Source organism: Rhipicephalus microplus, chromosome 2 (assembly GCF_043290135.1).
Source record: "Rhipicephalus microplus isolate Deutch F79 chromosome 2, USDA_Rmic, whole genome shotgun sequence".
NCBI lineage: Eukaryota > Metazoa > Arthropoda > Arachnida > Ixodida > Ixodidae > Rhipicephalus > Rhipicephalus microplus.
This window is the reverse complement of record NC_134701.1, coordinates 235,255,082-235,272,273: the sequence shown is the minus strand read 5'-3', so window position 1 is coordinate 235,272,273 and position 17,192 is coordinate 235,255,082. Positions and strand designations below refer to the sequence as shown.

The window sequence follows — 17,192 nt, the reverse complement described above, 5'->3', positions numbered from 1 at the left end:
TGCGGGATCCGGCCGCCTTGACAAAAAAAAAAGCAGCTCAATCAGCTCCAGGCTTTTCGAACCTACCCTATTTTATTATAAATGAGCTTAAGAGGCGTTCATCTAAACGTACAGTAGAATCTCAGTGATGTAAAGCTGCGGCAGATACAAACTCATGAAATTCGTCAGTGAAATTATATATGTCTATTGGGCCTGAATTCGAATGTTCTGAACACATTTCCCAATTTCGGCGGGTGATACGAACTTTAGTACGGAAATTGTCGAACGAAGCAGTGCGCGCACTGTCTTCTACAATGTGCGTGATTGTCGTTACAACCGCTGTAGACGAAACAGTGGTTGCTTTTGACGCGATCATGTATGGCGATGACGTCACTGACCGAGTTCCAAAAGTGTGCGTGCGTGCAACACTCAACCAGTCATAGCAACGCTGCTTTCCGCAAACCTTGCAGACAAAACCGCGGCAGATGCGATCGTAAACGGCATAAAACGACTTTGTTTTGAAGGCGTGTGCGCAGTGAAGTGCACGGGGATTAAAAAAGGAACTACCATTTGCACAACCGCTGCGCACGACTTCGTCGTCGCGATAGCGATCTACGAGCTCCGAGGGCACGCAGCAGTAGACTAAAGGCAGTAAATACGTGAAAAAAAAGTCAGTTTAGCCGCAAGGGCGAAGAAATATATGGGACAGCAACAACTTGGAATGTAACACTGAGAACGGCAAGCAGGTCGAAACGCGCAGCGCGCTGCTCACGCACAAATGACGCACGAATACAATACACACAAGATGAAAGCAAACTAACAATGTTTACCGCTCGACACATAACGCGCTGTTAAAAAAAAAAGCGAGGCGCGATACATAATCACAGGTACAAATGAGTACAAACTAACAAGTGTCCCAGTTATACCTTGCTGTGCATGAAAAGCGTGCTCTTTTCGTAAACTGGGCCTGTGCATAGACCGAAGATACCTTTGTGGGCCCCGGCAACTAACCCAATCGTTCCAGTGAAAGCCGAAGGCACACGGTTCTCTCCAACGAAAGATAAGCGCGTGCGCACAGTATTAATAGGTAAGTACACATATACGGTGAATGATGGCGGTGGCGGCGACGGCAAAAAACCAGTCTAGACTGTGAATAATAAAGGGGCCAGACGCGTTTTGGCATTCCTGTCAAAATAATCTAGCAGGAAGCAAAGCTTTGACCCGCGTTTTTGCGGCAGCCAGCTGCGCCGTCCCGTCCGTTCATGTGTGTCCCAGTAAGACGTACATACACGAGCTGTTCTGAAGGAAATAAATTCTGCTAGTTGTGTTGATCTTTTGAGACTTTCACCTTAGTGGGATACCCTACCTTCGTGTGTTCGGCCACTCCAAGCCGACTGCAACGCTGATCCTTGCGATTGAGACCCCCCCACCCCCTCTTGTTTTTCGCGATGCTTTTGTTTGTTTGTTTGTCCTTTGTTTTTAAGTAGGAGCAAATAATTCAGCCCCTGCCACGCTGCGGTAATCTTCCGTACTCGGAATCCTTGAACTTGGCAGGTATTCGGGAGATGCTACAGCATTAATTTATTGGCAGCCATCCACATTTTGGCTTGTGCCTGGAACATGTGAAAGCTACAACAATACTCGGATGTTTTCACCATGCTGGCTTTCAAGTGCAAGAAAGCAGTACCTGATGAAGAAGAAAGCCCTGCTGATGCCAACATTGTGACAATATTCAGTCAAGTCGTGCCCTCTGCCCCTTTCACGCTGCAGGACTACGAATCAATTGATGAAAATGTCCGTACCTGTCGTGATGACTGTCGAAAAAATGATTGCGAAGTGCAAGATGAGGATTAATTTTCCAGTGATGAATGTGATAACAATACTGCCAGTGCAGTGGTGCCACCAAACCGATCAGCTAAGGAGGCTGTTGAACTTTTGCAGCGCTATTTTGAGCATGAGACTTGTCCAGAATTTCTAGCTAGTTTGTCAGCCATGGGTGTGTACCTTGTGAAAAACAACTCAAGCTTGCCAAACAAACTGCTCCTCACTCCTTTTTTTCTAAGGTGAGGTTTGTGCAATTTGAATGAAGGTCTTGGTTCACTAAATAAGTGTACTTCGCTTAAACGAAACTTCTGATAAATAGAACAGTTTTATGAATCCCCTTCGAGTTCTGTTTAAGAGGAGTCGACTGTACATTGCAGGCAATGTGGTCTTTGCAATGACCACAGAGTGTGTCATATTGCCCTGTAATTCATAAGAGTTAGGAACGTATCACTGAGGTTCTACTGGAATGCTGCATTCTTTGCTTTCCTGCTTTTCAATAGCAGCTCCTCGGGAACAGTTATTTCTGGGCTTGTGCGAATATTCGAATAAATATTACAGCATTCGAACTCGCTTTGATTCGAATTCAAATTATTGAAAATTTTGAAGTATTGAAGATAAACGAGTAGGTGGTAGCTCCTGTAAACGTGGTTTCGTTGCAGTGAAGTGGTGTTAAGCCATGAAAACATTTGTTTATATGTATATTAGTGCACATGTAACCCCCTGTGAAGGTGGTTTCATGGCAGTAAAGTGCTAAACCAAGAAAACACCCAGGAGACATCTTGTCTCGAAGCCCCACTTCAAGGTACTAGGAATATACTACCGTCACATCGATTCGTCATTTTAAATGTTTAAAAAGGTTGTTATACAGGCTTATTCATCATTTTAAATGTTTCAAAAGATTGTTATACTGTGTTATATTCTTAAAGTGTAGTAACATTAAAACTCGACATATTGTACAGGTCATCACTTAATTTCTATTAAAAGTCTAAATACTTCTACTATTCAAAGGCATTGTTTCAATATTCAAGAAATGTTGTATGATATACCATATTTACTCGTGTAATACACGCACTTTTTTCCCTCGGAACATCAGAGCAAAGTTGGGGGTGTATTGATTATGCAGGGCAAATTTTACGAAACCGCTTTCAGGATGAGCTAAAAATGTCCCGCTACGGTGGTCCAGTGGCTAAGGTACTCGGCTGCTGACCCGCAGGTCGTGGGATCGAATGCAGTGATGGCCACAGGGGGTGGGCATAATAATCAAAAATGAGTTTCAACGGGCAAGGAGGCTCCAGGTGTCTGTTCGCGAGACTGCAGCGAACGAATGTTGGGAGTGCATTTACTGTGTGGGAGGGAAAAAAAATCCAGATTTTGATGGCAGAAGTTGGCAGTGCATTTATTACACGAGTAGATGCGGTATATACTATTCTAATTCGATTCATATTTCTTTGGCTATTTGCTTTGAACCTGAAATTCGTTATTCGCTCGAGCCTACTTTATACATACACTACTCATGCTGATGGTAACAGCAGGATAAAGAGCGGGCTTTTACAATGATGAGTTCACTTATTGTAACCTGGTATATCGGAGTTGCGGGGAGAGCAATTCTGCGGTAGGAGTGGGGCTGTTAAGATGCACCAGCACTACTCCTATTGTAGCACATGATTGCTTCAGTTGTCGCTTACGGTGCATTCAGACGACGGACCGAATCCCGATGTGGCGGGACGGACGGCGCGTCACGTGACCTCACATCAGCGATTCCCCTCGTCCGCGGGGCTCGCGGACGGATGAACGCAACCTGTTTCTCACATCGGGATTCTGGTGGGGGAGAGCCGGTACTTCAGCGGAATAGCTCGGGGTTGGTGGCAACCAGTACACTTTTCGTCTGCTCGCGGCGTGTCCTCCAGGCCTCGCGGACAGCTTGCTGCATCACGGTCGGCATCATCTACGCTTGAGCATGGTTTACTCAGTTTCCGGGGGCTTTGTTCTCAGGTGATTAGATACGCAGAAACCACTTTCGGTGGTTAGGGAAATGTCGCCGCCGTTGTTCTGACACGCGAGATTCTTAGCCGTCATGGTGGGGAAATATTTTAACTTCTGCAACCGGCGACGTGCCGCTTCTAAGAACGGATGGGAGACGCGTTCACAAGTTCTACTAGTGGGGAACAATGGTGTTAAAAGAACATTCTGCCAGCAACTACCTTTTCTCCTGAAAGAACAACACTCCTCGTTCATTTGTCACAACGCGACAGACATCGCAGCCAAGCGTCGTTTCTTGCGGGCATCCATGTTGATTACTCTCAAACCGGTCTGCTTTCAGCAGGCGCAGGTGAGCGGCGAACCTGCTGTCGAGGGTAATCTGGCTGTTTTCTCCTAGAAAACCGTCCGTCGTGTGAATGCGTCTGCAGGCGGATCATCCGCGGATTAGCCGTCCGCGTCCACGACAAATCCGGATTCGGTCCGTCGTCTGAATGCACCATTATAGCCACAACTATGCCATGCTCACAGTAGCGAGACCTGGCATCATGCTGATCACTGGCGGGATTGAATTCACTGACATAGGAAAAGAATGATTGTTGTGTAGCACACGTCACTCCTGTAGCTGTAAATGCACCTTGAGAGCATTACGAATGTGGTATGAACCAGGAAAAACTGCTGGTGTTGTTTTTGCAGGAGGTGTTTGGGCGCATGTCTGCACTGGAGGCCGAAATGCCCCTTGTAAAGAGCATGGTTGCAGGACACGTGGCTCGTGGTGTGGCCAAGGGGCTCATCAGCCTCTCCGATGTGGCGGGGGCACTGCCCCAGGGACAGCACTACCCCCTCTTTCTCCTGGTGCTACAGCAGCTGGCCCGCACCCAAGGCCGAGCTTGGCTCACCCAAGGGTTGGCACAGGCCAAGGTAGGTTTCTTTACTTATTTCTAGGAAAGGGTGAAAAAGTAAGGTTTAAGGGTGTTGCAAGTACTAGAAATTTCGAGTATTTTCTGAACAGTGTCTGCGATTCGATTCGCACCGGAATTTCGCTATTCGAACTACACTCAGACCTTGATACAGATAAACCTGTTTATAACGAACCTACATATAACGAATTCCTTGATATAACGAAGTTTTCTATTCCCCGCCGTCGCTCCATAGGAGCACGTGTATTTGCTACCTTTATATAACAAAGTAACTGCGGGAGACAGCATTTATATAATGAATTTTCCCCACGGACAAGCTCGGAATTTCGCTCCGCATTTCGGCATTTTGGCACGAGCATGCATCTTCCGCCGCCAAAGCGCGAAGTGGTGGCGGCGGGCACGGGGGCCGCGTACATGTAAAATGGGCAGTCCGGCCTTCACCTTAAGGGGGGAGGTGGCTTTGAAAAAAAACTTTTTTATTTGTTGACCTACAGCAATGAAATTTGGCATGCATACTCATAAGTGTCTAGAATAGGGAAATATGCAGTTTCATCATGATAGCTTCAGTAGTTCTCAAGTTACATAATGCTACACGATCCAATTACATGGTCTGCTCGTGGAAAGCCTAGCGCTGCAACAAAACATGCCAGGAAGCTGCAAATGATGTTGATCTTTACTCAAAAGAAAGCTACAGGGTATGACACTCTCGGAATTTTTTAGTAAGTTCTCGTTTTTTTTTTTTTTTTAGAGATCATCATGGCTGCCGACACACATTGTCAGAAACAATGGCACGGGCAAATACTCGTCTAGAAAAATAACGGGGCCACAAAACAGAAATTGAAGATTGCTGTACCCACAAGCAGTGTTCAGGGATTCAGGGAAAAAAAAACAGAATCAAAATCGGTCCAGTCATTCTCGTGCTACTCTTTCCACGAGCAATGCACAATGTCCAAAACACACTTGTGAGAAAAAGCCTGTCGAAGTTTTCGACAGGCTTTTTTTCAATGAACTTTTTGGTTTCTCGTTGGATATTGATGAAAATTGGCACAGACACTAAGAATAACCTCACAGTGCTTCCTTAAAAATTTTGAAGTGATACCACGAATACTTTACGAGAAACAAATTATTTCTTCATTGAACCATGTGGAGGGGCTGAGCATACCGTATATACTCGTGTAAGGGCCGCACTTTTTTTTCGAAAATTTTGCTAGGTGCGGCCCTTACACGAATCAGGCCGATTTAGTACAGGCAGTACAGGCCAAAGGTCTGTACTGTTTATGCAACAGTAGCAGAGTGCAAGAGTCACAAATGACATGCCAGAAATGTTTTTATTCGGATTCCATTTCGCTGTCCTCGTTCTCGGAGGAGCTCGCCTCGGCGTCCGCGTCTTCCCAGAGACGGTCATCTTCGGTGCCGTTCATGGAGTTCGAAATTCCCGTTACCTTGAAGCTTTTAGCAACTACTTCTACTGACATGGCACGCCACGCATTCAAAATCCATTCACACACCTGTTGGAGCGACGCCCGCTTCAGCCGTCCTGTAGGGGTCTTCTCGTGGACGCCTCCAGCCATCCATTCAGAGTAACATCGGCGAAATTCCACTTTGAATGGTCTGTTGACGCATACGTCGAGCGGCTGCAGCACACTCGTCAGGCCACCGGGAATGACGGCCAAGTCCGTACGAGTTGCGGCAACTCGGTTCTTGACGCGGTCGGTCAAGTGGCCCCTAAAGCTGTCCAAAACAAGGAGGGCTTTCCGTTGTAACAGCCCTCCAGGTCTGTTTGCCCAGACGGTCTTAATCCAGTCAACGACCAGTTCCTCGGACATCCAGCCCTTCTCTTGCGCACGTACGACGATTCCCTGAGGGAACTTCTCTTTTGGGAGAGTCTTCCTTTTAAATACGACGTACGGCGGAAGCCTCCTGCCGTCTGCCGTGATGCACAACATCACAGTGCACCTTTGGCGTTCTGCACCAGTCGTGCGCACAGACACACTTTTCGCACCTTTTAAATCCACTGTGGTGCTTTCCGGTGCATCGAACCACACAGGTGTCTGGTCCGCATTCCCAATTTGGGACAGGTCGTATTCATGCTCCCTCCTGAGAGCATTCACGAAGCGATGAAACTTAATGACGTGGTCTTCGTACTCGCGCGGCAGTTTTTGGCAAATCGTCGTTCGGCGCCGAATAGAAAGCTGGTTACGGTTCATAAACCGCGTAGCCCAGCCCCGACTTGCCTTGAATTGTGCCGGGGGTATTTCCATGTGGCGAGCGATGCTGAGGGCTTTGACGCGTATCATGTCAGTCGATACGGCGTAGCCGTCCCTTCGTGTGTCGACGACGTAGTTGACGAGCTCGCTTTCGAGTTGCGGGTACTTGCACTTTTTCCCGCGAAACGCCTTTCGGCTCCTGTTAGTAGCGGCGAGGGCATCTTTCTGATTCATCCAGTAACGCACGCGCTTCTCATCGACGTCGTACTTTCGTCCAGCTTCCCGCTTCCCGTGCTCCTCGGCATAGTCAATCACTTGCAGCTTAAATGCTGCAGTGAATGATCTCAGATGCCGGCCCATCGTCCGTCACGTGCGCTGGCTTCTGCAGGGTTCACTACAACCAACAAAGTGACACCGACGACACCGATCTGAAGTCGCGCTGCCAACGTATCGACACGATGCTAGGAACGATGCCAACAAAGAGGCCGCACAAGGCAAATATGGCGGCGCGCTGTCAACAGCGTGGTCGGCGCGTCGGCGGAAGTAGAATAAAAGCGGAAAAGCGTGCAGCGCCATCTGGCTGTAAATGAACTAACTACACTTTTCTGGCGGGACATTTTGAACTTTTGTTTTTTTTTTTTTCGAAATATCCGCTTTCAAAGTTGGGGTGCGGCCCTTACACGAGGGCGGCCCTTACACGAGTATATACGGTATTGTCAAAAAAAAAAAAAACGGTATTGAGAAAGCTGCGTTAAAAGTTTCAACTTTTCTTTACGTCTCTAAGACACCTAAAAATTGTGATTTCAGGTTTGTCTTGTGATATTGGACTTCTTTTCATGATTTACTCCTTTTCATGAGTTACAAAGAACAAGTATGAATTTCAAACCAAGTTCTTTGTATGAAGGAGTGGTGTGATAGGTATGACAGAAAAGATTGTAATTGAATAAAACCATATACTGAAATTATTACACATACTCTTTTTGTGCTGAAGAAGTTGTAATTAGCGTAATTAAGTACTTGATTGCAAATATTCACTGAACTTTTTTTTTATTTGGAGAGTGGTTTATTGCATCAGAAAAATGGATCACACCATGATGGCCTATGCCTTCTTGCTAAATAACAAAGTTATGGGCAGAAGACTGGTGGCACGGAAATGCCTAGCAGTATAATTAATGACACGAAACGGGCATATAAAAATTCGTGCCCCTGATTCACACATGCTCTTTCGCCACTCTTGCCGTGAAACGCATCATCAGACAGCCGGTCGCGGAAGCTCTAATCTACAGCAATTCATTAACCTCGGAACATTCATAGACGTCCTTGGCGATATCAAGCACGGCTCCAAGCACGTCTGAATCGCATCACAAAAGCTTATTGACAGCATTCCATATGACCGTGCGGTGCGCGGCCGCGCGGACAGTGCAGCCGGCGCGTAATGCACTTGCCGGCGGCGTTCGATGACGATGCGCGCAATGTGTAACTACGAAGACAAAAAATCGGCACGCACTGCACTTGGCATCGCATTTTCGAATGACGACGACGCGCGAAACTGCTAGCCGCTGTTCCGAGCGATCCTTGGCAGTGAAGGGGGGAGGGGGTAGGCGTGACGAGCTTGACTGTGTTGTCCGCTGCCGATGCGTAAAATGCCCGTACAATATTCAGAGGAGCTAGCGAGTGATGTGGTACATTCCTTGCGAAGAAGCACGTCACCAAGAGTGCGCTTGCGCGTCGTTCCTGCCCGCAGTCTCGCTGTCAGCGGAGTTAGGCCTAAAGCCGACTCCGATGACGCGCCGCACTCGTAGACCGCCGCGCCCCCGCTCGTAGTAATCTGATCGTGCATCCGGTGCGGCCACTCGTAGTAATCAGATCGTGCCGCCGCTTACAGCTTCGTTGCTTGCGAAGAAGCACGTCGTCACGAATGCGCTAGCGCGTCGTTCCTGCCCGCAGTCGGCGGAGTTAGGGCTAAAGACGACTCCGATGACGCGCGGCGCTCGTAGACCGCGCTGACGCTCGTAGTAACCTGATCGCGCATCCGCTTACTGCTCGTAACTAAAGCATAATTATATCTTAAGTGATTATCAAGCCATGAACACGTCACGAAGTGGCGATTTTCGAGAGCCATGTCCTCGCGACGCACAAGCAGCAGACGACGATCTCCCGGAGCGAGCATCGGGCCAATGGCGAGGCGAGCTGAGGCAACATGGCGGCCACGGCCAATCAAGGGCCTCAAAACGACCTTCAAACATTTGCTGTTTGCTCGCTTGTTGTTAAAGGGAGGAGCCAGCTGAGGCGGGAAAGTTAAACACGAAGAAATGCTCTTTTTGATGAGCCCAAAAAGCCGGCTCCCGGCCCAAGCATAGCGAAGCTATTATTTTTTGAAAATTGCCGTTTTCTAATCATTTCCAGAAAAATTTTTGCTACCTAGGTGGGTGAAACGAATTTTCCGACGCACTTCTGCGCGGTTTTCAGTGTAGATATTTTGGAACCAGATAGAAAAAGGATTCCAGAAACTGAAAACTTGAGTTTCAAAAAATCGATTTTTTTGCTATTTTTCGCGATCCCAAAGCCGCGTCCCCCCTTAAGGGGAGACGCGGGTCGAAAAGTAGCGGTTTTCCTGAAAATTTTCGCTTTTTTTTTTTTTCCGGCTGTATTGGCATCCTTGGACTATAATCTATTACTTCTGAAAATATCAAGCTGAAATTTGCACGAGAAATTATCAAAAAATGCTTCCAAGTGGGCAGCGGTGACACGAGAAATGCGCGAAAGTCGCGAAAAACGGCGAAGTTCGCGTTGTCCTGTCGCGAAAACGACGCGTTGGCCGCCATTTGCAATCGTGCACGCATGCTGCGAAGGCCGTATCCTTCATAATTCACTAGTAGCCAGTCTCGTGCCTTCACGCAGAATAAACAAAAAACGAGAAAAACAACGCGTACGTCACGCGTTTAGAATATCGCGGCACACAGCGCGAGGCCGCCATTGGACGGCGGTGCGCTCCACGCTCCTCCCTCTCCTATCTCTCCGGCAAAAGAGCGAAGCCTCGGACGTCGCGATCGAGTTTTTCTGCGTTTCTCTGCATTTTTGCGTCATGGCAAGCCCGAAGAAGTGCAGTTCAGATAATCGAAAGTTCAGAACTCGCCACAAGTATCGAGGGAAACGGCGTCGAACGCTTCGCAAAGCGACAGCGAACGACAATGTCGCCCCCGACCAACGCCCCGACGCTCCGACTTCGGATAGGCCTAACACCGTCACCGAACCCTGCGACAGTGGTTGTGAAATAGCCGCTGCCGTGGAATTCGTCAGTGCATCCCAAAGGAAGATTGGATTCTTCGAGAGTGAACGTAGACCGGTAGATGCTGCTACTGCGAACATGCTGCTTTGCGAAATCGATGCGCTGACGGCACTTGTGGCGGGTGCACAATGCCCAACCTGCCGCGAACGGAAGCTCGGCGTGCGAGAGGCAGCTGGAAAGCGCAAAGGACTTTCGGCATTCCTCGAACTGTGCTGTCAAAATTCTGATTGCCCTGAATCTGCACTTTCGTTCACGCACACGTTGAGACGTACTGCTTCGGCCGGGGACCAAGGAACGAGCGCTCGTTTTGACAGCGGCAGCTCGCGTGACAGCTTTGCTGTAAACGTGAAGGCAGTTCTGGCAGCACGCGCTATAGGCGCAGGCCACGACCAACTTTCACGATTTTGTGCGATTCTCGGTCTTCCGAGCCCGATGCATCACAAGATATTCAACAGCATTTGCAAGAAGCTCCATGGTGCGGCGATGACGGCAGTGAGCAAAAACTTGCACCAGGCACGAAACATCACGAAGGACGCAGTCGGCGGCAGAGATGTGCCAGTCATGTTTGATGGCACCTGGCAGAAAAGAGGTCATAAAAGCCACAATGGAGTGGGCACAGTCGTGTCCCTGGACACGGGGCTCTGCCTCGATTTTGAAGTTCTTTCGAACTACTGCCATGCTTGCAGTATACACAGGGACCTTGGGGAGGATGAAGAGATATGACGAGCTTTTCATCTTCCAGTTTGCCAAAAAAACACTGACTGCTCATCCCATGCAATGGAACCTGCGGCAGCTGTCAATATATGGCAGAGGACCTTGTCTTATGAAACTCCACTGCGATTCACCAGCTTCCTAAGTGATGGTGACAGCAAGGCCTACACTGCAGTCTGCGAGGCAAATGTATACTGTGACACCCCCATTGACAAAGAAGAGTGCACGAACCACGTTGCAAAGCGCTTGGGAACTGCCCTACGGAAATTGGCAACGCCACTGCCACGAGGCGAAAAACTGAAAGATGCGACAATAATAAAACTACAAACATACTAAAAGATCGCCATCACGAGCAACAAGGACAGTGTCCGAAATATGTACACTGCCATATGGGCATCGTATTTTCATTGCTGCTCCAGTGATGGTGCCAGTAGTCACAACTTTTGCCCCGCGGGACCAAATTCGTGGTGCAGGCACAAGCGTGCGGAAGCACTGGGGGAGCCTGCACCACGCCACACCCCACTGTTGACGAAGGCTCAAGGATTGGCAATTATGCCTATCTACAAGCGCCTTACAGAGGAGAAACTCCTTATTCGGTGCCTTCATGGCAAGACACAGAATGCAGCCGAATCGCTGAACAGCAAGATATGGCTGCTATGTCCAAAAACAAAGTTCGCCTCCAGAACAACTGTGGAGACAGCCACCGCTCTTGCTGTACTCTGGTACAACAAAGGCCACAGAGCTTTGAAGAAGTGCTCGAAGGCATTGGAATTCTCCCCTCACAAGATCTGGCCACACATGGTAACCACTGTGACGTCAGGCGCATCGGGAAGATGAACCTGAAGCAAACTGCAGAAGCGAGGGCACACCGTCGCAACACAGCGAAGAGAGCTCGTGTTGAGGACACTGACCGCAAGAGCCGTGAAGGACCAAGCTATGGTGCCGGGGACTTCTAGACACTTGCAGTGCATTCAAGGCAAGGTACTTTTCATTGTGCCCCAATTTGATGCAAAAAGAATGATTTCCTAATAAATGCCAACTTTGCGAACTTTCAAACTTGTTTTTCTCATTTTCATTTTTTCTGACAGTTTCACGTTTTCCGGGCAGCCTTTTAGAAAATTATATTCATTGTATAGTAACGAAACTTGGCACACATATTCTTTAACACATGCAGAATGCAAATATCTACTCTAAATTGCAATGCCTACCAGCATTAGTTGTGAAAATATTAGCTTATTGTTTCAAGGGAGATTGAAAATAATAAGTCATTCAATACAATTTTTTTTTCTTGGTTCCAATATTTCTGTGACATATCTATATAGATATTTGCACTTTTCAATCTACCAAGAGTCAAATAAGATCAGACACAGTGCTTTTACTGAAAGTTTAGTACATAAAAGAGTGCCCGCAAAAAATGTAACTTTTTGCTATTGTTTAACTCAATAACTCAATAATTATAGCAGCTACACAAAAATGACTGCATATTTGAAATCTGCATGAAAAACTATACTAATAACAAACTTTTCAAGTCTCTATTACTAGAAATAAAAAAAAAAACTTTTTCGAGGAGCGTCTCCCCTTAAGAGCCGGTGTTGCCCCCTTTCTCGCAGCTGCGGTCGCATGCACGGGTGTGACCCCTCCCCCCCCCTTCTAGACCAAAATATTAAACGTATTGCACGTTGGCAGTGCCACGCATTTAGTTAGCGTCACATATGTAGGGCTACGCTGCATATGGAGGGTGCTTTACCGGATAGTTTCCACGGTGACAGTGTCTGTTCGTTTCGTTCGCTCTTAGTTTTTGATGCCGTGCGCCGACGACGTTCAGCTTTGCTTTCTTTTTATTATTGTGATAGCAATGGTGCATATGGGCAGTTTCAGCTGGGTTTTGCCGCCGCCTTCATTCATGAATATGTATATTATATGTATACTTACCTATATATATATATATATATATATATATATATATATATATATATATATATATATAGGGAAACTCGAGAAGAAAAAAAAGCCACCCGCGCTTGGCGCTGAACTCGTCACAATGTGCCATGGGGTGCTTATCTCCTGCGCGTACTTTGCCCCAGGAATGCGGAGGGGGGAGAGGGGGTTAGATGCTTGTGCGTGCGCACTTATCCTACGGCGGGGAAAATGGCGTGCCTTCGACGTGGACCGGAATTATTGCGTTTGCTCTTTTCACACATTCTCTTCTCGTTGAAACCACGCTAATACTCGCCGAGATAGCAAACGCGGCCTCCCTTAAAATTCAAATTGCTTATTGCTATTCCAGCGATTCCCCCCCCCCCCCCCCACGTTGCTTCATGCTCGTTTAAGGGGGGACGCGGCTTTGGGATCGCGAAAAATGGGAAAAAAAATAGATTTTTTGAAACTCAATTTTTCAGTTTCTGGAATACTTTTTCTATCTGGTTCCAAAATGTCTACACTGAAAATCGTGCAGAAGTGCTTCGGAAAATTCGTTTCACCCACCTAGGTAGCAAAACCTTTTCTGGAAATGGCGAGGGAAAACGGTGCTTTTCAAAAAATTATACCTTCGCTATGCTTGGGCCGGGAGCCGGCTTCTTCGGCTCATCGGAAAGAGCACTTGTCCGTGTTTAACTTTCCCGCCTCAGCTGGCTCCTCCCTTTAATAACAAGCGAGCAAAAAGCAAATGTTTGAAGGTCGTCTTGAGGCCCTTGACTGGCCGTGGCCGCCATGTTGCCTCAGCTCGCCTCGCCATTGGCCCGATGCTCGCTCCGGGAGATCGTCGTCTGCTGCTTGTGCGTCGCGAGGACATGGCTCTCGAAAATCGCCACTTCTTCGTGACGTGTTCACGGCTTGATAATCACTTAAGATATAACTACGCTTTAGTTACGAGCTGTAAGCGGATGCGCGATCAGGTTGCTACGAGCGGGAGCGCAGTCTACGAGCGCCGCGCGTCATTGGAGTCGTCTTTAGCCCTAACTCTGCCGACAGCTAGACTGCGGGCAGGAACGACGCGCTAGCGCATTCGTGGCAACGTGCTTCTTCGCAAGCAACGAAGCTGAAAGCGGCGGCACTATTTGATTACTACGAGTGGCCGCACCAGATGCACGATCAGATTACCACGAGCGGGCGCGCGACGGTCTACGAGTGCGGCGCCTCATAGGAGTTGGCTTTAGGCCTAACTCCGCTGACAGCGAGACTGCGGGCAGGAACGACGCGGAAGCGCACACTTGGCGACGTGCTTCTTCGCAAGGAATGTACCACATCACTCGCTAGCTCCTCTGAATCACGTACGGGCATTTTACGCATCGGCAGCGGACAACGCAGTCAGGCTCGTCACCCCCCCTTCACTGCCAAGGATCGCTCGGAACAGCGGCTAGCAGTTTCACGCGTCGTCATTCGAAAATGCGATGCCAAGTGCAGTGCATGCCGATTTTTTTGTCTTCGTAGTTGCACATTTCGCGCATCGTCATCGAACGCCGCCGGCAAGTGCATTACGCGCCGACTGCACTGTCCATGCAGCCGCGCACCCCACGGTCATATGGAGTGCTGTCATTAAGCTATTGTGATGCGATTCAGACGTGCTTGGAGCCGTGCTTGATATCGCCACGAACGTCTGTGAATGTTCCGAGGTTAATGAATTGTTGTAGATTAGAGTTTCCGCGACCGGCTGTATGATGATGCGTTTCACAGCTAGAGCGGCGAAAGAGCATGTATGAATCAGGGTCACAAATATTTATATGCCCGTTTCGTGTCATTAATTATACTGCTAGAAATTCCCGTGCCACCAGTCTTCTGCCCATAACTTTGTTATTTAGAAAGAAGGCATAGGCTGTCATGGTGTGATACATTTTTCGGATGCAACAAACCTCTCTCCAAATAAAGAAAAGTTCAGTGAATATTTGTAATCAAGTACTTAATTACGCTAATTACAACTTCATCACAAAAAAATGTGTGTAATAATTTCAGTACATGGTTTAATTCAATTACAATCTTTTCTGTCATACCTATCACACCACTCCTTCATACAAAGAACTTGGTTTCAAATCCATACTTGTTCTTTGTAAATCATGAAAAGGAGTAAATCATGAAAAGAAGTCAAATATCACAAAACGAACCTGAGATCACAATTTTTAGGTGTCTTAGAGACGTAAAGAAAAGTTTAAACTTTAAACATTTACAGTTTTCTAAATACTGTTTTTTTTTTTTTGACATTATGCTCAGCCCCTCCACATGGTTCAATGAAGAAATAGTTTGTTTCTCGTAAAGTATTTGTGATATCGCTTCAAAATTTTTATGGAAGCACTGTGAGTGCTTCCTAGTGTCTGTGCCAATTTTCATCAATATCCAACGAGAAACAAAAAAGGTCATTGAAAGAAACCTGTCGAAAACTTCGACAGGCTTTTTCTCAGAAGTGTGTTTTGGACATTGTGCATTGCTCGTGGAAAGAGTAGCACGGGAATGACTGGACAGATTTTGATTGTTTTTTTTTTCCTGAATCCCTGAACACTGCTTCTGTTTTTTTTTTTCCTGAATCCCTGAACACTGCTTGTGGGTACAGCAATCTTCAATTTCTGTTTTATGGCCCTGTTATTTTTCTAGACGATGATTTCTCTCTGCCACTGTTTCTGACAATATGTGTCGGCAGCCATGATGATCTCTAAAAAAAAAAAGAGAGAACTTATTAAAAAATTCTGAGAGTGCCATACCCTGTAGCTTTCTTTTGAGTAAAGATCAACATCATTCGCAACTTCCTGGCATGTTTTGTTGCAACGCTAGGCTTTCCACAGGCAGACCATGTAATTGGATCATGTAGCATTATGTAACTTGAGAAGTACTGAAGTTATCATGACGAAACTGCATATTTCCCTATTCGAGAAACTTGTGAGTATGCATGCCAAATTTCATTGCTGTAGGTCAACAAATAAAAAAGTTTTTTTTCAATGCTACCTCCCCCCTTAAGACGGGTGTTTTACCTACGGTTTGAGCATTCGATGGCAGTTCTAACATGCGAGAGATGTTATGCACTTTTCAGGCGATAGGGAGTGTCCGCCGAGAGTGTCCATATTATTGCTATCGCAATAATTAGTTTTTTTACTGTAAAATGAGTGGGGTTAGCTCTGCCTTCAGTCCCCCTTTTGTTTAATTTGTGTGTTTATTTTCCCAATTTTCGTACCGAACCAACATATAACGAAAACCTCTTTATATCGAATTTTTCTGGGAATTCATGAATTTCATTATATCCAGGTTTAAGGGGAGACGCTCCTCGAAAGCACTTTTTTTTTGTTATTCAACTTAGAGCTTCAGAAATTGGACCACTGATGCAGTTTTTCCTCCTGATTCCAAATCTGTAATCAGTTTTTACATAAGTGCAATAGTTTGAGAGTTGTGTTTCAAGTAATGGTGAAACTTGATAAGTTTTCCGGGAACTTTCGCGCATACTAAATGTTCATGCAGAGAGTTGTTCAATGGCTCCTTTTGCTCCCTATTAGCCATAGAGTGCCGATATCTAGCTAGAAATTGTGCTCCAACTTTGAAACTATGAAAAAAACATCTGTGTAGCAAAGTACCCTTTTTTTTCCACTCGACCACCATTAAATTTATTAATAGATATTTACAGCTGATAGGTTGTGCTGATTCAAGTAGATATCGGCACCCTACGCACTCTCCTCAATGTGTGTGCCAAATTTCGTCGTCGTATGACCATTCTAAGTGCCCGAAACACTTCCCGCAAAAAATGCAAATTGGCCAAAATTGCGAAATGAGAAAAACGCGTTTGAAAGTTTGAAAGTCTGTATTTACAAAAATGAAAAACGCAGTAGCACGAAACTTGTGCTGAACACATACACACATGTCCAGAGGGAATATCAGTTGTCTAAAACTCTCCAGCACCGTAGGTTTTCCCTTCCCGGCTGGTGCGGCAGGACTCTTCCACCCGGGCCCTCTTGGCTGCACTGCGACGGTGTGCCCTCGCCTCAGCGGTCTGACGCACATTCATCTTGTGCATGCGCATGCTGTCTCGGCGGTCGCTGAGGGTAACCAGGGCCTCCGAAGGAAGCACCCCAAGCTCTTCCAGCACCTTTTCAAAGCTCGCGTGGCCCCGGTTGAACCACAGGACTGCAATGGCTGTGGCTGTTTCCACAGCAGTCCGGGAAGCAAACCGGGTCTTTGGACACAGCAGCCATATTTTGCTGTTCAGGGACTCGGCCGCGTTCTGTGTCTTGCCGTGGAGGCACCGGGCAAGCAGCTTCGCATCTGTGAGACGCTTGTAGATTGGGAGGACTGCCAAACCCTGGGCCTTGGTCA

The 17,192-nt window shown here is 47.1% G+C and overlaps 1 protein-coding gene across 3 annotated transcripts in view; it reads left to right on the top strand.

Annotated features, from left to right (window-relative positions):
* NAT1 (N-acetyltransferase 1) overlaps positions 1–17,192 on the top strand; it is a 61,638-nt gene that overhangs the window by 19,033 nt on the left and 25,413 nt on the right. For all 3 annotated transcript variants that reach the window (XM_037421397.2, XM_075877445.1, XM_075877452.1), the window contains one exon: positions 4,477–4,701. In XM_037421397.2, the coding sequence (XP_037277294.2) occupies positions 4,477–4,701 (225 nt within the window). The remainder of the gene's footprint in view (positions 1–4,476; positions 4,702–17,192) is intronic.